The sequence below is a fragment of the Neolamprologus brichardi genome, chromosome 10 (genome assembly GCF_056152115.1).
Source record: "Neolamprologus brichardi isolate AB-2024 chromosome 10, ASM5615211v1, whole genome shotgun sequence".
NCBI lineage: Eukaryota > Metazoa > Chordata > Actinopteri > Cichliformes > Cichlidae > Neolamprologus > Neolamprologus brichardi.
Window position 1 is genome coordinate 5,523,747 of NC_142113.1, and position 25,745 is coordinate 5,549,491.

At 38.8% G+C, this 25,745-nt stretch overlaps 1 protein-coding gene across 2 annotated transcripts in view; it reads left to right on the forward strand.

Moving 5' to 3' along the window:
- Window positions 1-25,745, forward strand: part of LOC102776043 (protein turtle homolog B-like) — a 161,858-nt gene that overhangs the window by 110,379 nt on the left and 25,734 nt on the right. For both annotated transcript variants that reach the window (XM_087847107.1, XM_087847106.1), the window contains exons 13-17: window positions 4,366-4,541; window positions 6,585-6,811; window positions 13,930-14,014; window positions 16,904-17,068; window positions 20,425-20,470. In XM_087847107.1, coding sequence (XP_087703233.1) covers window positions 4,366-4,541; window positions 6,585-6,811; window positions 13,930-14,014; window positions 16,904-17,068; window positions 20,425-20,470 — 699 coding nt within the window. The remainder of the gene's footprint in view (window positions 1-4,365; window positions 4,542-6,584; window positions 6,812-13,929; window positions 14,015-16,903; window positions 17,069-20,424; window positions 20,471-25,745) is intronic.

Sequence of the window (25,745 nt, forward strand, 5' to 3'; positions counted from 1 at the left end):
CTTACTGACCATGTGTGTTCTGTCACCACTGAATTCCTTAGGATATTGTCTCTGATCTTGGCTTACAGTTCACCTCTAGAGTCTGGAGGGCTGGAATTGGTGCAGTTGGTGTCTAGGTTAGTTTCTCTTCTGGTTTCCAAACTCAGACAGACTGAAAAGATTAACCAGGAACTGGAAGTGGACCCTCTGTGCGTAGTGCACTTGTAGCTTGCAACTTCCCTGGCTAGAGTATCCTCACAACTACATGACCTCCATGTTTACAGGTCTCTCTTCAAGGTGTCCCTCAGTCACCAGCTATCACTGGTCCCATCTCAGGAAGGTGAGCTCTGTTCCATCTGTTTAGCATCACCTTTGTCGCAGTCTTTAGTTAAGGAGAGCAACCCGAGCAGTCTTGCTTAGAACATAGAGACCAAGTGACTGGGTAGCCGTCATCTTTTGGCACCTGCGTACTTTCCAGGTCAAAAAGTCAGGTTGTCTTCAAAAGTGTGAAATTATGATGAATCTAAAAAACTGTCTTTCAACTACACTACAAAAAGCAGATCATAATCAACCCTGTCACTGTCTCTTTGAAACTGCCTAAGACCCAAAACTCATTAGCTGAAACCTGTCTGTTTCAGTCCTCTGTGCCCAACACTAAATAATAGAAAACTAAAAAATTACAACACAAAGAAACCATAACCCCAAAAGCTGGGTCAAATGACCTAGAACCATGACAGATGGTATTGGCACGGTCCCCTGGTGCTCCTGTGTGCCATTTCTGTCCGTTTCTTCTCCTTTGTGTTGTTTTTTTCGCTCTCCCTGTCTCCTTTCAGTGTGTGCGTGGGTTTACTCTGTTTGTCTCAGAGGCGGGATTCCTCTGGGTTTTCTCACCCTCCTGGTTTTTCACACCTGGAAGTTGTTGCCAATCAACCCACCTGTGTGGAACGATAACCCATCTGATACTTAAGGCTGCAGAAATTCCTCAATTGATGCTAGATTGTTGGAGTTACTGAAGTAGCATTGTCTGGCTTCTGTGTGTTCACTGTGTTTGACTGGAATGGCTTAGATTCTAAGTGCACAGAGGAAAGCTGGGTTTGTTCTAAGCCTTAGAACAAACCCAGCTTTCCTCTGTGCACTCTTTCAGTCTCGAGAAACCTTCAGAGAGAGAATCTGGAAGTGAGTCATCTGTAAAATTAGAGAGAGAGAATTAAGTGGACTATCTCCCTGCCAGACTGCCCGTTCCACTCTGACAATAAAGCGCTATACAAATACAGACCATTTACAATACCATGCTCCATGCTTGCTGTAAATCTGCTAAACTTTTGCTTCAGTGTCTCACATCTGAGTGTGAGCTTTGACATACTGCAAATGTTTAATAGCAATTCAATTCAGTTCAGTTTTATTTAGATATCGCCAAATCACAACAACAGTTGCCTTAAGGCACTTTGTATTGTAAGGTAAAGACCCTACAACAATACAGAGAAAACCCCAACAAACTGATGACTCACTATGAACAAACGCTTTGTCGACAGTAAGAAGGAAAAACTCCCTTTTAACAGGAAGAAACCTCCAGCAGAACCATGCTCAGGAAGGGGCGGCCATGTGCCACGACCCGATTGAGTTCTTGCTATGAAGGAAGACACAAGCAGTTATTAGGCTTAGGGGGCAATTACTTTAAATTTAGGGCCTGGTAGGTTTGGATAGCATTTCTCCTCAATAATCATTCTCCTCAATAATCTCCTCAATAATCATTTTAAAATTGCATTTTGTATTTACTCGGGTTATTCTTGTCTAACATTAAAATTTGCTCAATGATCTCAAATGTGTAAGGCCCCATATGGACTTCTGCAGGAAAGGTTTATAGCATAACATATGTAAGTTGTCATTACCAGCATTTATGCTTATGTCTGGTGCATTAGGTGTTAATTGCCTTGTCGTCCCCACCCTTTGTTTTTCAAGGGAATATATATATATATATATATATATATATATATATATATATATTAGGGGTGCAACGATACACAAAATTCACCGTTCGGTTCGGTTCGATACTTTGGTGTCACGGTTCGATATTTTTTCGATGCAAAAAAAAATGTTCATGCCTTTTTAATTTGTCATTTATTAAAATTATAAATATATATTTTAACTCAAAAGTACAGTTTTTAAATTTAATGTTGCTGAAACGACAAAATAATAAAAATAAATAAATCTATCTGATCGAGGAATCACTCATCTTTGGAAAAGAGAGTTTATTACAGAGAAATGGCTCTTTCCAAAATAAAAGCTATACTATACGCTTCTTCTGGGCTATATTCTCAGCAGCATATTAAACATATCAGGTCCCCATAAGGAGAATCATGTGCTAACGGCTGTCTAAATGACTCGGGTAACGTTTGTAGCATGCGTGCTTGTTGTTTTTGTCTGCTTCCACTTATCTTTGCACTAGGATGATGTCGGAGTAAATGTGCAGTCATATTCGTTGTGTTCCCACTAGTGCTGTCAGCGTTAATCTCGTTGAAATGACGTTAACGCCACAAGACGGCAAATCTCCGTTAACGAGCTACCGCGGATCACCCCGTGCGTGGGGCTGGACAGCGTCAACACGTTAACGAACTAGCTGCGCACTAATGCACTAGTTCCCACCAATGTAATTGAGCATTACGTGGCACATCCAACATACTGTTTTACTTTAGTCCATGACGTGCTTACCTTCAGGGTCATACTTCACATGAAGACCAAAATAGTTCCAAACGCCAGATCTGAATGAGGGTGGGGGAGGTTCAATTTGCCATGTTGCAACGAGCTTAACTTCTGTCTCGCTAGCTTGCCCTGCGCTCAGTGAATCTGCGTTCAACTACTCCGCCTAGGCTGCACTGTCGAGCGCAGATCCACTGAGCGCTCAACACAGACAGCACCGTCAGAAGAAAAGTTGATAAAATAAATTAAAAATTTTCTATTGTTCGATACATATACGTACCGAACCGAAAGCACTGTATCGAACGGTTCAATATCGATACGAGTATTGTTGCACCCCTAATAAATATATATATATATATATATATATATATATATATATATATATGTGTGTGTGTGTGTGTGTGTGTGTGTAATATAGGTCTCTCAGGTTTTTCCTCTTCTTTGTACATTCCCTTTTGTCATTTCCGTCAGCTTCAGCAAGCACCACCAAACATTTGTCATTTGAGATGATGATTGTTATTATCCCATTGATAAAAACTACAAAATCAAGAAGTGGGCAAATACTTCTTGACAGCACTGTAAGGTGGACTGACAGAAACTGCAAAACAGTTTTGTGGTCTGCATGACCACAGGGGAGTTATGGAAATTATGCAGACCTCGTCCTGCAAGGCTAAAATAGATACCATGATGTCACTGTCATACAGTTTATAATTTGCAGTTGCAGTGCTATGTATTAGTTAGCATGGGTGAATTTTCCTCTGTGGATAAACCATTAACACTGAATGATATGTACGGGTTTTGGAGCAGCATTTATTTTCACCCAAAAAAGGAGACCCTAAATTACAGTACTGAGCAGCTGAGATCCTACAACAAGCAAGGATGAGACTTTAAAATCATAACAATTATGCTCCTATGTTCTTAAATGTTTACCATTGGTAAAAGAAGAGATGATGCTACACAGTGCTAAACGTGGGCCTAGTCTAACTGTTTTAAATGTGTTGCTGTCATCAACATGTAGACACATTTCAAGATTTTAATATGTTGCTTCTGTTGTATTTTAACAACATAGCATTTATTTAAAAATATATTCACTTAAATATAAATTATTTATAAATTTGTATACTGTGATGTTATTTTCATTTCTCACAGTGTTTCAGCTTTTTTTGGAAACAAGGTTGTAGTTAATGTGTTAAAGAAAGCTACTTCATTTCTTGGTACCTGAGAGCTGATTGTTTTATTATTGCAGTGCTTTAGACTGAAGGCTGTTGCTGTTTTTGTTTGCAAACAGTTGCCTGCTTGATTTGATTGATGAGGCGCAGCTGAATGTGTGGCATGGGCAAACAGCAAACTGCAAAGCTGAGCTCGGCATGGGCTTAATACCATCAAGTCAAAACTGTGTTGTGAACAATGAAATAAAATATGTGGTACATTCAATTCAATTCAGATCCATACAATTAACCTATGCAATGTTGAATTTAGGTTTGAGATCAAATAAATTACATTATGATAAATTATACACTGTGTGATGAAACTGGTGCTGAGAAAAGACTTGAATATAGTTGTAACTGTTGTAAATTAATGTCCATTTTTGTCCAAAAGATTAAAAGAAGTCTTCCTCTCACCTCCTGATTTATTTCTTCAATATTTTTCCTGTCTGTGTACCTGCATCTCATCATGACTCCTGTGCAGGCTGAAGAGGGAGCGTTTAGGTCCGTATGACTGGCTTTCCATACCTGTGCCTGGAGGCCACGACTGGATGGTGGTGCCCGGCTTAGAGCCAGAGACAACATACCAGTTTAGCGTCCTGGCCCAAAACAAGCTTGGCACAGGCCCCTTCAGCGAGGTTGTCACTGTGAACACACTAGGTGAGTACACCCACTACTGCTTAACCAGGACGAAAGGATCCAATAATAAAACAGCTTTGGCAGGCAAGTAGAGAGAGCTGCAAAAAACACTGAACTTAGAAAAATCATCCGGACATGTTTTTCATGTCATGCAAGTGTTAGAAAAGTAGTAGGCCATTTTCAAATTATTTTGATCTTAATTTGCATTCTAATATTTATCATTAAAAGGCACAAAAAGGCACTTCTTAAATGTTCTTCCAATTAAACATCACACTACAGTTGTAGAGAAGTAATTTCAGGAGGATCTGTGCTGTAAATAAAGTCTAACAAGTTAACAACTCACACATCGGCTCCGGGGAGGCCAAACAACACTCTCTGTGTGAGTGCTGGTCGTGTGATCTTTCACACACTAAAGGAATAGTGATATCTTTGCATTTTCATGTCACCTTTATTCATGAAATGTTGTTTAAATGTTTAAATGTTTTTCATTTAAGAATTAGTTTTTACTTTTGTCTCAGTGAATAATAAAGTGAATTGCTGGCTAGTTAGTTAAATTGAATATGAAGTGAGGTACATAGTTATTACCTCTTATCTTCCGAAGCTGAGTTGAAACTGAATCTTTATTAAAAAAAATGCTACTTGGCCGAAAACAGCCAACTCCCCATCATTTCAAATAAAAACACTAGTGTGATATATTTAGTACCATATTTAACCATCATGTGCAAAGAAACATTTTAATCGAAACACAGTCAGGATCAGATTTGTGTCGTTACACCAATACATAGAACTAACTTCTAGTATCTCATAGACCTGAAGGTTAAACCAACAGTCACCAGCTCAGTGGTTCATTTGCTGACCTTTGTGAAGAAATGTTTACTTTTAAACTTTTTAAATCTAAATGACAATCAGCTTATAGTGGCGTCTTTGAAAAAAAGTAGAACTAATAGATATGTTGGAAACATCTTTAGTTAACTATTCACGCTTTTACCACCGAAGTTAGTGAATGAGTTTGAAAGCATGGGTGTAAATATTTTTAACGAATAAATTGGTAGGTCAGAATGTTTACAAATGCTGGTTACATTTTCATATGTAAGCTACAATTCTAAATAACATTCATTTGATCGGATGTAAAGCCTTTACTTTATTTTTCACCTGATCATATGAGCGTACGAGGCACTCAAATTAAGAGAAAACACAAAATTTCAAAGATTATGATCTATGAAATAGGAATAGTCTGTTAGATTTGCCAAATGTTCCACAATCAGATGTTTGCTAACTTGCTAGTTTTGTGTCTTTAAAAGTTTTGTTAAATGAACAGAGTGAACTGTTATTAGTGCAGGTGTGGATCAGGTAGTGGGTCGCCTAGTAGGTCTTCCAGTTGAAAGTGAATTGATCCCCGGCTCCTGCACTCCAGGTTTCAAAGTATCCTTGAGCAGTATACTGAACCGTATTACCCCCTGGTCATCTGCTGGAGTGTGAGTGGTTAAAGTAGGTATAGATAAATAGACAGTTGAATAGAAAAGTGCTGTATAACTACCAGTCTAGTTTAGTTCTTTCTTGTTCACGATTAACCACTTCATAAATTCAAGTCAAAAAATTCACGTTTTAGGTGGTCCAACAAAAGTTACTTTTAACCCAGATTAACTTAAAATGAAATAAAAACAAAATGTATGAATTTACATTAATGCTAAAAGATAATCTGAGTCCTCTGTAATGTATGCAGTGCAACCGCTCAGAGGCCCAATAGCAGTTTAGCAAGGCTGGATTAAATTTAGCATACCTTAAAGATGAAAATGTTATAAGGGTGCTAGCAAAAAATGCTAAGTTGTGACTGACATATATGCTACCAGAATAAAATGCTTATAAATGTGATGTATGTGGTGGCTTTGATATAATGCATCACCATTATTGTTACATGTATAGTCACAGTTAGATTTAAATGTGTGATAGTGTCAGTGTGTAGAGGGGAGCTGATTCACTTTTATCCTGCCAATGGACACTTGCTACTTGCTCAAGATAACTGAATCTTTAACAGACATTTTCAACTCTAAAATGCTCTTCCAGTATTTCCTACAAGTACCCCTGAACCATTGGTGCTGCTTACCCCACCACGGTGCCTCACAGCCAATCGCACGCAGCAGGGAGTCCTGCTCACCTGGATTCCGCCTGCCAATCACACAGCACCTATCCAGCATTATGTCATGGAGTTTCGCCTGGGGGAGCGATGGGAGGTCTTGGACGACAGCATTCCTGCAGGGGAGACAGAGTTGGTTGCCCGAGATCTCATCCAGGTAAAAGCCTGTATGCAAAATGGAAGTTTAAAACCAGACTTACGTCTTTCCAAGCTAAGAGGTTGCTTGAGACATGGAGGAAGGTTAAAGACCTTAACCTCCTGGGACCTGGCGTGCACATATGGGGGCATCACATTTTGGGTTGTCTTGACCACAGTACTAAATTTTGCTCTTTCCGATGGCTTTCAAAGGAGCCATATTGCTCAAACGGGAACAATTGTTCTTTCTCCAGAGGGGCCGAAGGCGCGATATGGCAGCCTCGCTTCTGTCAGTCTGCCCCAGGGCAGCTGTGGCTACAACTGTAGCTGCCTCCACCAGTGTATGAATGTGAGAGTGAATGAATAGTGGAATTGTACAGCGCTTTGAGGGCCCCGAAAAGCGCTATATAAATGCAATCCATTATTATTATTCTCATTTTGTTTTTGTGCTCAAGAAAAATGCCGCTGTGTTCAGACACCAAATAAAGAGTTTTGCACATCATTACTCAATTGTGACTTTATAGTGTTCTATAGAACAAAGAGAATTGCAAAGAGAAATTAAAAATGCATGCCATGAAAGAGTTCGGGTCTTAGGAGGTTAAAGTTATGTTTTATAGCACAGCAGTTATTCACCAACACCAACAAGAAAGAAATATTCTCCAGCATATCTCAGAGACCTCACAGTACAGCTTGGGATTTTTAGTGTTTCCAAAAGCAAAATGGGATGTATAGCCTTGAGATATCAATGAGATATCAATGTAATCTTTTAAGGAAACCAGCTCATATTTCAATTTCATTGACTAGTAATTTTCATCATAGTTTTGCTGACAAAAACAAGACGATAACTAAATAAAGACAAATGCACAAGGAGAAAAATGATGATGAAAGGCACTGACACTTTCATCAACAAATAAAAACAAGATGAAAATATTCTGAAGAGACAAGATCCAATCACAAGTAATTAACTGTGGAGAAAGGTGGAACGAGCTTGCAAGTGATCCAATCAGAAGTAGTCTCCTCCTACAGTAAGGTTTGATCTGCTGCTGAGAAACAGGGCGGGAGAGGACTTTCAGCTGGCTTCCTGTTTCACATAAAAAACAAACAAAACATTAACGCTTGAGAGGAAGAGAAGAGTAGACACGTGGAGACATTTCACAGTCGAAGTTAAGGTAAATAAGATGCTTTGTAAACCATGCGGAGCAACTAGTACCAGCTAATAATATAATAATATAATATCTGTATTAGTCTAATATAATCTTATGATCTTATGATCAAACTACACTAAAAATAAAAGAATTGAAATACCTAAATTATGACTAAATAATTGAATCTCAACAAAAAAAAAAATTCTATTATATTTTTTGAGACATTATTTTCTTTTTATGTCTGTTATTTAGGTTTCCATTTTGCTTTTGTTCTTCTATGATATTTGAAGCTTTTCTCTAGTCAGAACTAAGATTTTTGTTTATTTATACCTATGTTAATTTTTTGAAATACCTTATATCACAGGTGTCGAACTCCAGGCCTTGAGGGCCGGTGTCCTGCAGGTTTTAGATGTGTCCTTGATCCATCACAGCTGATTAAATGGCTAAATGACCTCCTCAATATGTCTTGAATTTCTCCAGAGGCCTGGGAATTAACTAATCATTTGATTCAGGTGTGTTGACCCAGGGCGAGATCTAAAACCTGCAGGACACCGACCCTCGAGGCCTGGAGTTCGACACCCCTGCCTTATATCATCATGAAGGAGTAAAAAGGGCCCTTTAAGCTTGACAGAGCTGAGAAACACATTGAATGCAATGAAAAAAAAATAACTGTAATAGAATTTTTTCCCACAATGCCCAGCAACAGGGTGGTGAGACAGTAGCCTTCTCAGACCAGGCTTCACACTTTCCTTTTTGACAAAGCTCATAGTGAGGACTGGATCAAGTAATCCTGAACCATCCCTTAGTTAGGTTGCTATAGGCCTATGTTGCCAGGGTGGCTTCTGAAGATCCCCTGCCATAGCCAGCTTGGTTGTCATAGTAACAACACAGGTATGCACAGCTGACTTGGCTCGCTATCTGTCTGCGCAAGTTTTACTGTGGGGTAAACATAAATTGTCTTTTTCCTTAGTTCATTTGGCACACACACACACACACACATGCAAATGCTTCTACCTATGTGGGTATGTAAGGGTCATGCATGAGCATGAAAATAATAAGAATGGAATACATTGTATCATTATAATTTGTTAATTTGTGCTATTTAATAGAACACAGTACATTTCCTAGAGACATTATAACAAAAGGTATATCACTGTTGATGTATGAGCTCTGGCACGTTGCTTTTTTCGCAGCATTTCAACTCTTCCGCCTGTCTGCTAATACTCGCCACGGCGCTTTCAAACGTCTTTCTTTAATCTAACCACCACTTCCAGCTCCATGCAGATGCTTTTATCTCTACTTCCATTGCACAGCAAACACCCACACATACTCTTCTCTCCAGCTCTCAGTCTCACAGATGCACACATCACACCTAGCTTGTGTAACTTTTCTGTTGGAAATTCACTGCATTTTTTAGGTCATGGGACCAGAATGGAAGCTCTCTTTGGTTCCTCACATATGTGTGTATGTTTTAAAGTGGACATTTGCTGCACCGCAACTAAATCCTCAATCTGTTTTCATAACTGAGCTGACAACTCAGTGCACTGCATATTTATGTGCTAATAACTGGCTTGTAAATAATTAACTAGACGGCTGTTAGAACACTGCAGCTGATCTTGATGAAACTTTGTAAATGGTTAATAAACACTGTGCAGTGCGTCTGTGCACATGATTGGATGGGCTGGTGTAATGTTGTAGCTGATCTTTAGAGAAGTTATTTTAAAAAAAATCAGTAGACCGTCTCGTGTTACAGTTACAATTTAGTGTTTTTATACACCAAAAGTACTTGGCCTTCTAAACCAGCGGCTAACACCATCCACCAGGAGCGGTGCAAATTAAGCGAGCAAACATGTAGAATTTATGAGATATGCAAATAATCTGCAGACACAGCAGCAGCTTCTGAAAATAAAAATGAAAACATGGGTTTTGCAGCACAGATTCAGCAGAAGTTTTCAGTCAGAGAATAAAAGTTTCAGTTATTACAAAATCAAAGGTCTAACCTGCTCAGAAAAGTCACATGGGTCAACGTGTGTTTCATAGAAAAGCTGTTTGCCCCCTTTGTGGCTTCCTCTTTCTTTCTTTGACACACTCGTCTTTTCAAAATGTTTTAATTCAGCCACATGATTGGTCTGCTGAGGTCATGCGAAAGCCACTAGGCCACTCCAACTTCATACCATTGTTTGATATTATAATTTGTCGATATCTGAAACTTATATAGATATATTCATATATTGTAGCAACACTGAATTCTGACTGGTAGCCTACATTTATTCCACTTACATGGTTAGAGCTTTTATGTTTTCACAATTTTTTTTCTATGTGTTTTACTAATTTCTCTAACATCAACAATTCTGGGCAAATATTGCATGCTGTCTGTAGTCCTGAAACATGAAAATCAATGAGAAATCTGAATCTGATTCAGGTGAGTTTTTGATGAATATCATGTACATTTTTGTTGGTGTGAAATATGATGTGAAACTTTATGCCTCTTATATCTAAGGAAGAGCTTTTTAAATCCCTGTGTGACGTCTTGAGAATAGCAAGAGGACAAAAAGAAGGGTTGAAAGGTTTGTTGTAGCATGCATTAGTTACTTCTTCGAGTTGGTGGATATGGTTTTCTACAACAAATTAAAAGGCATATGTTCTGATAATGCTGATTCAGAAGAAAAAAATCTGTCCCTTTAACTACATTCTTTTCTCTCCGATGCCAATTGCTTACAGCAATTATTCTGAGCGCAAATTATAGGTTAAGGAGCCACTATTCAGCAGTAGTTCACCAATGCTCCAGTAGCCCATAAAAGACTACAAAGGTTCCGTTCACACTGCAGGTGAAAGCGCTTCGACCCATATCCGATCATGGTATAATAATAATAATAATGGATTGGATTTATATAGCGCTTTTCAAGGCAACCAAAGCGCTTTACAAAAGCGCCACTATTCATTCACTCTCGCATTCACACACTGGTGGAGGTAAGCTACGGTTGTAGCCACAGCTGCCCTGGGGCAGACTATCACCAGTAGGCGGTAGGGTAAAGTGTCTTGCCCAAGGACACAACCACCAGGACCGGGAATCGAACCGGCGACCTTCCGGTTACAGATACGCTTCCCAACCCCCTGAGCCACGGTCGCCCATATGACAGTGTGAACGGCACAAATCCGATATTTTCAAATCCGATCTGAGTCTCTTTCATATGTGGTCCTGAATCCGAAACATATCCGATGCTTTAGAAAGCGACTGTTGTTTGAATGGTCATGTCGCATTAAATCCGTCTTTTACGTCACTGACGCCAATTATCAGCGCCAAAGAAGCACCACAGAAGTGCCCGAGAAGACATCGTGAACGCTTCCTGGCCATCCAGTTTAGATGTTAGTGAAACTGTTGGGAAGACAACGTTGGAGAAACGTGAACATTTTATTTGTACTGTATAATCTGCAGATTCGGACAGAACTCTGCAGCTATCCTTTGAAGCACCGCTCCTCTAAAACAGTAATAAGGATCATTATTAGGCCAAATGTAAATAACAAAATAACTTTATAACTTCAATCAAAATTGGGAAACGTAAAGTCCGAAACAAGTCTTTATGGGGCCATCCATAAAGCATTTCACTACATATCATACTGTGTATGACTGTGTATGTGACAAATAAAAATTTGAAAAAATTTGAATTTGAATCAGTCAAACAATACTGTTCGGTCTGGGTCTAAACAGAGCGCTTTGTGTTTGATGTCTTCTTTTGCGCATGCGGGCCGCTTTGAGCGTTCACACTAGAGCACGTTTGCTGTCACATTTTATTTGTAATGTGAACAACAAGACAAAATAAAAAATAAAAAAATCGGATTTGATCAAAAAGTCGGAATTGAGCATCAAGACCTGCAGTGTGAATGTAGCCAAAGTCACAGAGGAACCCAGGATACATGGGAAGCAACTTGGGGTCTCACAGAGAGCAAATATTAATGTTCATGAGTACAGTTTCAGGAGTACTCTGAACAACAGTGATGTGTATGACAAGGAGAAATTAATAAAAAGAACATAGGTGCAGTTTACTAAAGATCATGTGAACAAACCAGAAAGCTGATAGAAAATGGATGAGATTAAAGTAAAAGTCTTTAGTTAAAAATGACAGATGTTCCTCAGTACATAGGCCTCTCTGCCACAGAATGGTGAAAGATGACCAAAGAAAGTCAAAGTTCTTGAAATCCTGTTTTGTCCTGTCGTCCTCCTCTCACCCCCAACTAGTTACAGCAGATAGCTCCCTGAGCCTGGTTCTGCCGGGGGAGAGTTCCTACTGTTGCCCACTGTCCAACCTAACAGGCTCAGGGGAGAGGTAGCAATCTGATGCAAGGTGAGGGGAGGAAGACAGGATAAAAGACATGCCGTGGAAGAGAGCCCGAGTTTAATAGTAACTAATGATTAAATGCAAAGTGGTGCATAAACACCAGATTCAGCCCTAACTATATGCTTTGTCAAACGTAAAGTTTTAAGCCTAACCTTGAAAGTAGAGAAGAGTCCGTGTCTCCCGAATCCAAACTGGGAGCTGGGTGCTGCTGTATTTTGGATCAACTGAAAGCTTTGCAAGAGGTTTTTAGGACATCCCGATAATAAGGAATTGATGGTCCAACTTAGAAGTAATAAAAACAGTAACTAGTTTTTCAGCGTTACTCTGAGACAGGATGTTTCTAATTTTAAAAATATTGTGCAAATGCAATAAGCATTGCAAAGAAGGCAGTCCCACATATTTGTTTAATATGCACATTGAAGAACATATCCTGGTTAAGGAAACAACTCCATAATTTCTCACGTTGTTACTGGAGGCCAAGGTAATGCCATCCACAGTGGTTAGACACCATGTTTCTAAAATTTTTAGGACTGAGTACATTAACCTCAGTTTCAACTGAATTTAGAAGCAGAAAATTAGGTGTCATTCAGGTCTTTCTGTCTGCTGTTTGTTATCTGGCTTCTTGGTATTTGTCATCTGTGAATCTTAAATTGAAAGCACTAACGTATAGAAGAAAGTCATTAGATAAAAAGGTGAATGACGCAAGTTTTATAAAGTGCTTTGAGTACACAGGCAGAATTAAAAAGTGCTCTATGACAACCAGTTCATTTACCAAAACAAACATTGGCCTATAATAAGCTAAGATAGCTGGGTCAAGTGATGACGTTTAAAGTAATAATTTAACTACTCCCACCTTAAAGGTCTGTGGTACCTAATAGATATAGACTGATCATATTTAGGATTGAATCACTGATTAATGGTAGGACTTCTTGGAGCAGTCTTGAAGGGATGAGATCTAATAGACACTCTTCTGATTTGTTGCCTGATACTTTTACATAATAGGCCCTTCTTGTAGTCTCAAGTCTTAATCTTAGTCAATTTTAAATTTGAAAACAGAAAATCTGAATGAATCTGATGAAGTCAACAGAACTACATCATCTGCAAAAAGCAGATATCCTATTCTGTAGTTCTGAAAGCGGACAGCCTCCTCACCAAGGCTATCTTGGGATCTTGTCCATGAATCAAGAACAGGATTGGAGACGAGGGGGAACCCTGAAAGATTCCAACACCCAATGAAAATGTGACACGGATCCAGACACAGCTCTCACATTGGTTATATAACTTAATGGTCATGAAGTCTGGGTAAATGACTAAAAGTTTGAGTTTGTTCTGTGAGATTTGGGAAAGCAGCTCCGACATCCAGAGGGATCTCGGAGTAGAGCTGCTGGTCCTGTGTGGCAGAAGAAGAGTAGGTCAAAATTCCTCTGATGAAATCATACGGAAAGCAATTACTTCAAGTATCCTGCTAAAGGTGGATTTTGTTAAATAAATAATGACAGTTTGCTGGTATATTGGAGTTTTGTTCATCTGAGTTCTATTTCCAAAGTTTCCAAAGCCTTGGACTGTTGTAGCTTGGTGGTCTTTGGAGATGGCAGTGGAATTTTACAGGTTCAGGCTTACTGAACATTTCTGATAACATAATCTCTTTCTTGTCTCAGGAGGCGTGGTATGAGTTCCGCGTCATGGCCATCATGGATGACATGATCAGCGAGCCTAGTAACGTAGTTGGAGTGTCCAGCACAGGTGAGGCATTAGATCATTTAAAATGCTAGAATTTCATTTGTGGCCATGACTGACAGATGAAATGTGAATATGTATATAGAGCTATTATGTGTAAGAACCCTACATTATCCAGTATGTATAGAAGAATAATGAAGCTTAGAGAAGAAGAGTGATAGATAAAGCTGCTCAGTGAGTTGCAACCCAACAACTAGCTGCAAACTGCATATTTAACCTCGGGCTAGCCTAATATCTCTGAGCTGAAGAGGGGTGGTAGATGTATTGCACACTCAGCAACACCAACTTTACATTTTACCCACTCAGCACTATTCATTTTAAGCTCGCTTTAACATGGACACTCCTTTGTAGCATCCTGAGGGGGATGACATCATCTTCCTGTCTGCTTCTCCACTGATTGTACTGGATGGCTTCCTGATTTTAAAAAAAGCCAGCTTTGTTTGGCTGTAAAAAAAAAAAAAGAAAAAAAGACTGTGTTTGGGGTCTGAAATTAAACTATTCATATATGATGGCACTCCTCTACAGAGGTCACTGAGTACACTCCGTTTAGTAGGAACAGCTGCCGGTAACATTTATAGACCAGATTTTCACTTGTTTGTGGAAGTACTCTGCTTCCCCCCTCTGGTAAAACTGGGAACCACGCTGTACGATGATCAAATGCTTCTGCTCATTTCTCTGTTGATTCTCTGTTTTCCTTAAATTTTGTCCAACGTGATGTGGATACACTCTGTCCTTTCAAACATGACCAAGGTGATTTGGATAGTTGAGCAGTGATTCACTGATCGGGTGTTCCTGCATTAACAATACGTTGTATGTTGCTAATCACACTTCACTGTAGCACATAAACTACTCTCACAAGTTCATAACAGAAGCTGACCCATTGTACCTCCTGCTTTCACTGAGAGATAACTGAACCAGCTCCTTCAATAATAACTGAGGACAGTTGTAGAAGTTTGTAAATCCACAACCAGAGATCATAGCTGCACAGCAGAAACATTGTCCTCTTTGTTGCATTGGCTGGCTTTTAATTATAGTAATGCCATCATTTTAATTACAGTTAAATATTCATTAGTATTATTATAACAGAGTTTTTGCTCACGCAAGCAAAAGCACAAGCTTCTTAGATAGACTCTATTATACAGCAGGACATATGATTTGTCAGGTAATTCAATTAAAATCTTCCGACAAGCACCAGCAACACAAGCATTGTAGAGCGTTGAGGCCTAGGCCAGCTATCAGCTACAGCTGCCTCTGTCGGCACACGTGTTAATCAAAGCGCGACATCCTTAAACTTAAGCTTTACCAATATCCAGAGATGAATTATAAAGAAAATTAATCTGCTGTACAGTAACTGTGAAGGCGGAACGCAGCTCTGTACGCTTTATAATGCAGCAAAATGTAAAACGTTAACATAGAGGTCTAATGGATTGACTCATTTTGGTGTCTGCCACTTCAACAGACTCAGGTCTTGTTGGTCTGCTAGGTGGAGCCTCCATATATGAAAGGTGGATATAACTACTTTGGTGTGACCCATTGGTTACCCATCTTGTGCAACTGAATGTCACCAACAAGTGGATCTAACTAAGAAACACTGTTAGAAGAAACCCTGCTTTGTCCTCTTCTTTACTCTAATAGTTCAGAATTTATGAAATGACCAAAAGGAAACTAGCGAGCTTATTTTTGCAGCCAGAGGAGTTGCCCCCTGCTGGCCAGTAAAATGAATGTCTGTGTAAGGCACAGTGTGAGAGACAGCAGCAACCAGCTTCTTTACCTGAGAATGTTTCTGATACTGTAGAGTTTAAATATTTGTAACCATTTCTTCCTTCTTTCCTCTTCAACTTAATTCTGGCAAGTAACATTCTTCAATATTAGTAATAAATATAAACTAGTCTTCTTGTCCACATTTCATGAACTCACTGTCAAACTTTTACTTCCTGCCTGAAGTTTTTATTAACATTTCGTGTTTTTTCAAACTCTTCCTCTGCCCTCTGGCTCTGAACACATGAAACATTTATAGAATTACAGTTTTTGGTTACAAAAAAACACATTTTCTTATCTACTTCCCACCTAGAAATGATTTAGGCAACTTCGGAAATGTAAGAAGCACTAATGTAAACCAATTGGACATTACTGATTACTGTGTAAAAGTCAATCACACGTTTCATACTAACAAAATGTATTTATACATTTTTTTCGACCCTGTACCTTGTTCAGCAGACACTAAGCAATTCAACTTTGGTCCTTTTATAAAGTACACAAAGGAAAACCTTGGTAAGCTAACTGAATTTCATCAGATACAAGATTTTCTTTTTCGTCTAAGCCAGTCTAACCACATTAAAAAGGTAGCAATCAATCAAAACAGTGCATGAATTACATTACCCTCTATGTAGTTCTGAATATGAGGAAAAGTTAGCATTCTGCTTAGTCATTGTGACATGCACCCTGCAGAAGACATATGCAGCAGTAAAGGTCAGCTTGAATATATTTGAATTTGATTGGACAGGACAGAATGTTTTGGGAGTCTCTTCTACAGGAACACAGAAACGAGTGAACTCTGCATCTCTAATTTTGCAGATGAAGCTGCCAGAAAACAGCAGAAAGTCCTGGTTTAGTTTTAATCAAAGAGCAGGGACAGTGTGCTCTTTACCAGTAAACTCACATCTGTGTGGTAAATATCAGTGTCTGTTTTGGAGCCACAAATTGAATGCTGACTATAGCATTAATAATAAAGGATGGCCATGTCAAAAGTTCAGTGAGCAAATAAAAATTGGCACATGTTTCTCTGCTGTGATGTTTCCTCACGGTCTGCATACCTGGAGTATAGGGCTCTGTTTCTGTCATGAATTTGCTGTTCGACTTCATTATGCTTTTATCTCCCTCTCTCTTCCCCCTCAGATTTCTTTCCTCCTCCAGAGTTGGTGGAGGAGCGTGGACTGGCACGGCCTGTGGTGGCTGGTATTGTGGCCACCATCTGCTTCTTGGCAGCAGCTGTCCTTTTCAGTACCATGGCTGCCTGCTTTGTCAACAAGCAGCGGCGAAGAAAACTCAAGAGGAAAAGAGGTGAGGGGAAACTTGTTATATTTAACATATATATTTAACTTTCCACATTCACTAAGCCAGTCCTAAAAACCTGAAACATGTCAGCTGCTTAACTTGTGGAGGTTCTGCAGCAACCATTGTATCATCATGCATAAATATTCTGGATAGTACTTCTTATTCTTTGATTTTATTTTCCCATCTCACTTGTTTTCTTTCCAGCATTGTTTTATTTCTAATTTCTTCACACTCCTTTTTGCTACATGTTTATGCTCTTAACTAATCAAACATAAACAAAAGTGATTTAAGGAGCTAAGATTTAATGGTGGTGACTATGTCGGTGCATGTTTTATGTATATTAAAACACATGTTATTTGTTAAAAACTAAAGACAACATCAACATACAATTAAAAATTTTAATAATTATAGATTCTGAAAGTCAGAAAGCATCCATCCATCCATCCATCTTCTGCTTATCCGTGGCCGGGTGGCGGGGGGAGCAGCCTAAGCAGAGAGCCCAGAGGGGAGCCCAGACCTCCCCCTCCCCACCCACCATCTCCAGGTGGTCCGGGGAAACACCAAGGCGTTCCCGGGCCAGCTGAGAGATATAATCCCCTCAGCATGTCCTGGGTCTGCCCCGGGGCCTCCTCCCGGTGCGACACCATAAACACCTCACCCAGGAGGCATCCTTGTCAGATGCCCAAACCACCTTTCGATGTGGAGGAACAGCGGCTCTACTCTGAGCCCCTCCTGGATGGCCAAACTCCTCACCCCGTCTCTAAGGCAGTGGCCCTAACCCTAACCCTTCAGAGAAACCTCATTTCCGCCGCTTGTATGTCATTCTTTCGGTCACTGCCCACAGCTCATGACCATAGTTGAGGGTAGGGACGTATATTGAGCAGTAAATTGAGAGCTTCGCTTTTATGCTCAGCTCTCACTTCACCTTGATGGACTGGTAAAGCTTCCGCAACACTGAAGCCGCAGCACCAATCTGTCTGTCGATCTCCCGCTCCCTTCTCCTGTCACTCGTGAACAAGATCCCAAGATACTTAAACTCCTCCACTTGGGGCAGAAACCCGTCCCAGGCCCGGAGTGGGCACTCCACTCTTTTCGGGCTTTAGATTTGGAGGTGCTGATTCTCATTCCCACCTCTTCAAACTCGGCAGCAAACCGTTCCATTGCAAGCTGGAGGCCATCACCTGATGAAGTCAACAGAACCACATCATCTGTGAAAAGCAGAGATAAGATTCAGAGAACACCCAAGTGAAAGCCTTCCTCCACTTGGCTATGCCTAGAAATTCTGTCCATAAAAATTACAAACAGAATCGGTGACAAAGGGCAACCCTGGTGCAGCCGACCACCCACCGGAAACGGGTCTGCCTTGTCAAAGTCCACAAAGCACATGTAGACTGGTTGGGCAAACTCCCATGCACCCTCAAGTATCCTCGAGAGGATAGAGAGCTGGTTCAGTGTACCACGACCAGGACAAAAACCGCATTGTTCGTCCTGAGGTTCGACTAATGGACGGACTCTCCTTTCCAGCAACCTGGCATAGACTTTCTCACCCTCCGGTCTCCGTTCTTAAAGATAGGAACCACCGCCCCGGTCTGCCAATCCAGAGGTAACGCCCCTGATCTCCACGCAACATTGTACAGGCATGTCAACCAAGACAGCCCTATAACATCCAGAGCCTTTAGGAACTCAGGGTGAACCTCATCCACCCCAGGGGCTCTGCCACCAAGGAGTTGTTTCACTGTCTCAATGACCTCGCCCCCGGAAATAGGTGAGTGTTTCCCCTCCCCAGACTCTGCTTCTGCCACGGAAGACGTACCAGTGGGATTAAGGAGGTCCTTGAAGTATTCCTTCCACTGTCCAACAATGTTCTCAGTCTAAGTCAGCAGCGCTCCACCCGAATGTCATGTTGTTTCTGATCCATTCATCTGAATGTTGCAGCAGAAATTCACTCATGGACCAGATAATGTTTTTCCAATCTTCTATTTTCCAATTTTGGTAAGCCTATTCAAATTGTAGCCTTAGTTTCCTGTTTTTGCTGATAAGGTTGGCACCTGGTGTGGTCTCTGCTGTTATAACCCATCCACTTCAAGGTTTGATACGCTGAGTATGCAGAGATGTTCTTCTGCACACCTTTGTTGTAGCAAGATGGTATTTGAATTACCATCAACTCAAAAGAGTGTTGCTATTCTCCCCTGATCTCTGACATCAATGATACATTTTCATTCAGAGAACTGCTTCTTACTTGATATTTTCTCTTTTTTGGACTATTCAATTCAATTTTATTTATACAGCGCCAAATCACAACAACACTCACTTCAAGGCTCTTTATATGGTAAGGTAGACCTTACAATAATACATACAGAGAAAAACCCAACAATCATATGATCCCCTATGAGCAAGCACTTTGGCGACAGTGGGAAGAAAAAATTCCCTTTTAACAGGAAGAAACCTCCGGCAGAACCAGGCTCAGGGAGGGGCGGGGCCATCTGCCATGACCGGTTGGGGTGACAGAAGGAAGACAGGATAAAGACATGCTGTGTTTACTCTCTGTAAACCCTAGAAATGGTTCTGTGAGAAAGTAGTAGTACCAGTAGATGGTAGTAGAGGTACCAACAACTATTCCACTTTCAAAGTAACTTAAATCAGCTTTCTTCCCCATTCAGATGCTTGGTTTGAACTTTAGCATTTATCATATCTACATGCCTAAGTGCAAATCATTTTTGCCAAGTGACTGGCTAATTAGATATTTGCATGAGTGAGCAGTTGAACGGGTGTTCCTAAGTATAAACATTGCATTTTACAAAAAAACAAGGTTAGAACATCCTTTTAAGTTGTTAAAAGAATAGTTTTTCATTGATGTGAATATATTTATGGAATTACACATTATTTGTTGCTGTACTTGTTTTTCTTTTTTTTTCGTGATCTGCTGCTTTATGCTGCCATCATAACCATCAAAAGCTAAAAGTGATAGATTCTTGGCTGCAGTCAGTCATTATATTTATGTTGATGTTTTTAAGCCTCTGTTGCATTTTACTGCTGTTCTGTCGCTCACATTCAAATCTTGCTCCAAGCCCTGCAGCAGCCATGCTAATGTTGCCTTTGGTGAGTCTAGTTTTATAAGCCTTTTATGTAAATGTGTTGGGTCAGACACGAATATCGGGAATGGCAAAACAATATTTTCCACATTATGAATCTTAATATTGAGGCTCGGCTGAAAATAAATAGGAATAAAAACAGCTCATTGGACTCCTTCAAATGACCTTGCTTTTATTTGTACAGCTTCTAAGTGAAGTGCTTGTTTTCGCCCTCCCCTACCAGTGTATTTACAGTTTACAGTGTTTTGTTTTTTGTTCCCTATCTTCCAGACCCCCCTCTTTCAATAACTCACTGCAGAAAAAGCCTGGAAACTCCGTAAGTACACCTGTGCCACACACAAATGTATTGCTGTACTACAAAACAACAACAACAACAACAAAACCTCACAAAACAAATTGATTTAACAAAGAAAATCAAATAGTAGTACACGTTATATTAACAATGTAATATCTAATAAATTGTAAACTTGTAAATATCTAATAAATTGTGTGGAATAATATTAAGAAGGTTGTCCACTATGGTAAATGGACCGGTTCTTATATAGCACTCTTCTACTCTATCTGAGCACTTAAAGCGCTTTACACAACTAATTAATTCACCCAAGCACTGTTTCTAAGCTGTTAGTGCCTATCTAACATTCATACACAGTCACACTCCAATGGATGCATCGGAGAGCAACATGGGGTTAGTATCTTGCCCAAGGATATTTGGCATGCAGACTAGAGGGAAGGAATCGAACCACCAACCTTCCAATCAGTGGATTACCTGCTGTACCGCCTGAGCTACAGCCACCCTATCAGTGCATCCTGTACTAGCAGCAACATGTGTACTAAAAACTCTGACAGACATGAACATGTACTACAGGTACCTAAATGATGACTTCAAAGCATCACTGTTGACTGTCCATCTTAATTTTGAATATTTGTTGTGTGTGTGTGTGTGTGTGTGTGTTCATTACTCCCTCAGAAAGCTGTTTTTTCTACATAAACTTCACTGTATTGACATCTTCTATTGGTTCTCATATTGCATTGTGAGAATCTTTCTAAGCTTTCCAATACTTACGGTAGAGTCATATCAGTTGAGGCAGGAACTCAACTACACCTAATGCCCACTCTAAAAAAGACAGTTTGCCCCTTCATAACACCTGTAAATGGCATGATTTTAATTTTTTTTGTATTTGAACTTTATTAATTTAGGAGCATGATAAGTGGATCCAGACACAGCCGGCTGTAGTTGCTAACTGTTTGCTAAGCTTCACCCTAGCCACATGGAGTCTCTGAGCTGGACGTCTGGACTATTTGTGCTGTTGGTGGCTTTTGGAGCATTGTTGATCGAATACCTGACAAACAGCATGGCTTGCTCTGTGACACAGCCCATCCATGTTGTCTGTGCTACACTTTTGAAATTCAGTTTAGTCCAAGGCCTCAGACAGGGTGGGGGAGGATATTTACAGACAATCACTGTTAGCTTTATAGTTTCATGTGAGAATATTAAAGAGTATGAAATCTAATTACACTCTAAAAACAAATGTTTAAGCTCAACAAAAAAAAATGACGCAACAGCTTCCATGAATATTTCTGAATTATGAAAACTTATGTTGAAATTATATTGAACCCACAAACTATATTACGTTATGAGAATGAACTTTTCCTCTACAATCAGAAGTAATTTTAACTACCCCTTACTTAATAATTTGTAGCTTAAAATCTATTTTTTAAGCTGTGTACTCATAAAATGATGTTACACCAACAACTTTTTTCACATTATTTGAAAGTATTGTATGGTGTCAATAAGTTGCTGATTTTCTTCTTCATCATTATTATTTTAGCTTTTTCTTGTTTTTGTAATTTTAACTGCTTTCAAGAAATAAATTAATTCAACATTTAAGGATTTTATTTGTAACTTTCAACGCTTTATATTTAAACACTGAAAATAAATCAGAAATCAGATTATACTTTTACCCTAACTGAATCTTACTGAATCTAGATCATCAGTGGACTTATTGTTTATTTATTTTTATACACACATGAATGAAAATTAGGATACATTAATAAGAATGAGATAAAATTATGGCATCATAACACAAAACATAACCACACGACATAAACAACATGTTCTATGACCAATTTGGCTGCTTGACCTAAAAAGATTTCTAACAACATATTTTACTAGCTTTACGAGCGGTTCACCGTGTTGGTCTAATTATAACATTCTAGTTTATGCTGTAAAAAATAGACAATACCCTTTATGTTTTATATCATGACTAACTCAAGTTAAAGTAAGCTAGAAATATCCAGTGTGTTATGAAATGTGTATTTTTCTATTAATTCTTTGTAACTTGCCCTTTAGTTTTTCTCTACTTCAAGATATTTTTCATGCAATGATTAAGTGAAGTGCTATGTTCATTAGTTTAATTTTTCAAGGAGCCTTTTACAATGCCCCACACCTATGCTGAACAGGCCACTGCTATGGGTGTGATATTTGTAAATCCACAGTATGATCAGTGTGGATTTCATTTTTATTCAAGATGCTGAATTATTTACACCAAACTGCATGAAAAGGTCCTCTTCCTTCTCTCCCGGGTTGAGTCGACCTCTCTGCGTACTTTGAGAGTATTGTGCAATTTAAGAAAAAGTAGATAAAGTATCAAAATGAGTAATACATTATATAGGTGGCTGCAAACAAACTGCATTCTGAAGTTAGCCAAAGCCTAAATAATTATCATACCTCAAGAAGCAAGATTCTCAGTCCTTTAGCTCCTCCCCTTCATCAAACACCATCCATTAGTTTTGGGTTACAATGGTCAAGTTTAGGCAAAAAATTTGATTCAAGACTTACAGTGGTTACTCTCTTGAACTCTTTTTTTTAATCTGTACACCACACATACAGAAAAATGCTATAAGACAATTTGAGGATTATTACAAACAATTGTCAGGCTTTACAGATATTTTCTTTAAAAGGAACCTGTTATTAATAAAGCATTAAATTTAAGTTTGCTTAAAACTGATAATCCACAAAAATCAATTTCATATATATTTTTAAAAAATATTAAATGATGTTTATGTATACACAAAATGCCTATGTAAAGACTTAATGACAAAGAGATTCACATAGTCTGTGCCAGGGTGATACAACCAGAATCATATTAACAATATTTCATAAAACTTGACGTGTTTAAAAAAAGTAATAAGGATAGATGCAGCTCTTAAGATCAAGAACAGTACTTACTGTATTGCAATAGTAACCAAAACAATTTAAAATGTAACATCATGTATAGCATACAAGAAATAAAATAAATGAGGCAAACAGAAACTCTACAGCTATCCTTCCCACAGAAGTATTCACCGTTAGCAATAATAATAATAATAATAATAATAATAATAATAATAATAATAATAAACTATTTCCTCACCTGTATGAGCATAACATCAGAAACAAATCCACTATGGGTCATAACACTTACTAGCACAAATGCATTGCTTTAGTAGAACTGTTATTTGTAAATAAAATGTTACTTACATTAAAATCTCTTTAACATCAGCATACAAGTCCTCCATGCAACACAGTCTTAATATGTGAATTTGGTAGGGCATGTTAACTGGGTAGGAGATGGACCTTGAAATCAGAGGTTACAGTGAAGAAAAATGAAGTTATCTATCCAATTTCATTAAGAAACTACAAATTGAATTTTGTTTTAAACCCTTTTAATTTTAAATTACATACAAAGTTAAGTTGATATAATTGCCAAAATTATTAAGTCAACACACCCCAACAAAATAAAGTTTTCAATTTAGAAGATTTATCTTAATCAATAAATTATATAATAAATTAATCAATGCAGCCATGCATTTAAGTGGTGGTAACGGGTCTGATGAATTACTTTTTAGAGTGCAACAAAGAAACTGTAGAAAAACTTCAGTAAACCTCCCATGTACAGAATTTAAAAATCTGCAAACATAAAACAGAGACTTCCTTTCTCTTTGGGAGGGAGAGGTTAGGAGTAATACATTGATCAAGTTGAAAATCAGGTAAAAAAAGCCAGACTTTAATTGCAGTTTTTCTAAGCTTATTTCCCCAAATACATTTATATACTAGGGTCATAGATTTTCCCTTTAACACCATGAGAAGGTCTGTAGTGGAGTTTCTAAAATCTAAATACTATCCGGTCGTTAAGTGATGATGTGACGAATCCTACTTCCGGGCCTAAAGTAGTCTGCGTTTAATATGGCTTTTGTGTTGTTAACATGTTTAATGTTTTGTATTTTCTTCTATTTAATCTCAAAAAGCTCCTAAAACAGTCAGTGATCACTGTTGACCTCCCTCTGCTTTTATTACCGCTAATCATTTATTTAAGCTCAGTTTTTAAAACCTTAGGATGTAACTACAGCCCAGCCCATGCAGCAGTATATGAATGACTAACCTCGTATTGTGGATGGATTATCTCAGTTGTTCTCCTGGCTGAAGTTTGGTCCTTTTACAGCATCCTGCCATGCGATTACATTTGTTCCTGACCACCGAGAACACTCACGTGAACTTTTATTGAGTGGAAAAAAAGTTAGCTTGTTTATATTATGCTAACATAGCTGTGTTGCTAGCGGTCACTTAGCACATCATTATATACCAGCTAGCCAAACTTCAGTAACCCTACAAACGTCACTGCTGTTTAGTTTTCTGTCTTCATTTATGTTGGAAGTGATAACAGAGCTGTACGTTTTAATTTGTTTCCAAAACCCCGCAGTCAGGACATGCTATATTGTATTTAGATAGAAGCTAGCGAGCTAACTTCTAACTCCGTTAAATGTCATAAATTCCGTTTTCATGGATGCCTGGATGTTAAACTCAATTGTTACACCTGGTAGAGCATAACACTGATCATTTTATTAAAGATGAAAGACTTTAGACAGTTTTTCAACTCTCAGTAATGCCATAGTGATCGTTTGATATATGGACCTGCAGCGGAGTTTAGGTCCAGACACGGCTAGTGATGTTAGACTTAACGACCGGATACGTTTTTTGTTTGGCATACATTTTCTTTCATTAAAAAGTGAAAGGCATTTCTATGATGTTTTGGGAGTATGTTTGAGTCACTGGCTGGAATGTTTGTCAAGGAATTTTTCAGATTACTTAGGTAACCGCTGACACAGCTGTCATGCTAGTTAATAAAGTCTGATTTTTCCCTGCTCTTGTAAATGGGAGAAATCTGCACCAGATTTGAAGTGAACATCCTGAGTGTAATACAACTGTATTAAAATATCCCAAAAGTATTGTAGAGGACCATGGTCGAATGCATACTTGCTATACACATGTGGATGCTTGCAAATTACTATACAATAACACGTATAGCCTAATATTTCACCATTTCAAGGCAATAAGATGGTGCAGTGTGGATGAAATGGGTTTTTTTTGCTTTGTCCTTTTGTGCTTTTTCAGCCTCTTGTGTCTGAAGTGGGAAATGCGAGGAAATGAAACTTTGGCAGGAAACCCTCTTTTTGCTCTCGCATAGTTTTTCTTATCTTTACGCTTTTTCTGTGAAATTTTATGTTGAGTTATTCTCCAACTCATTAATGCTTCTCATCCCTAAGCTGCTGAA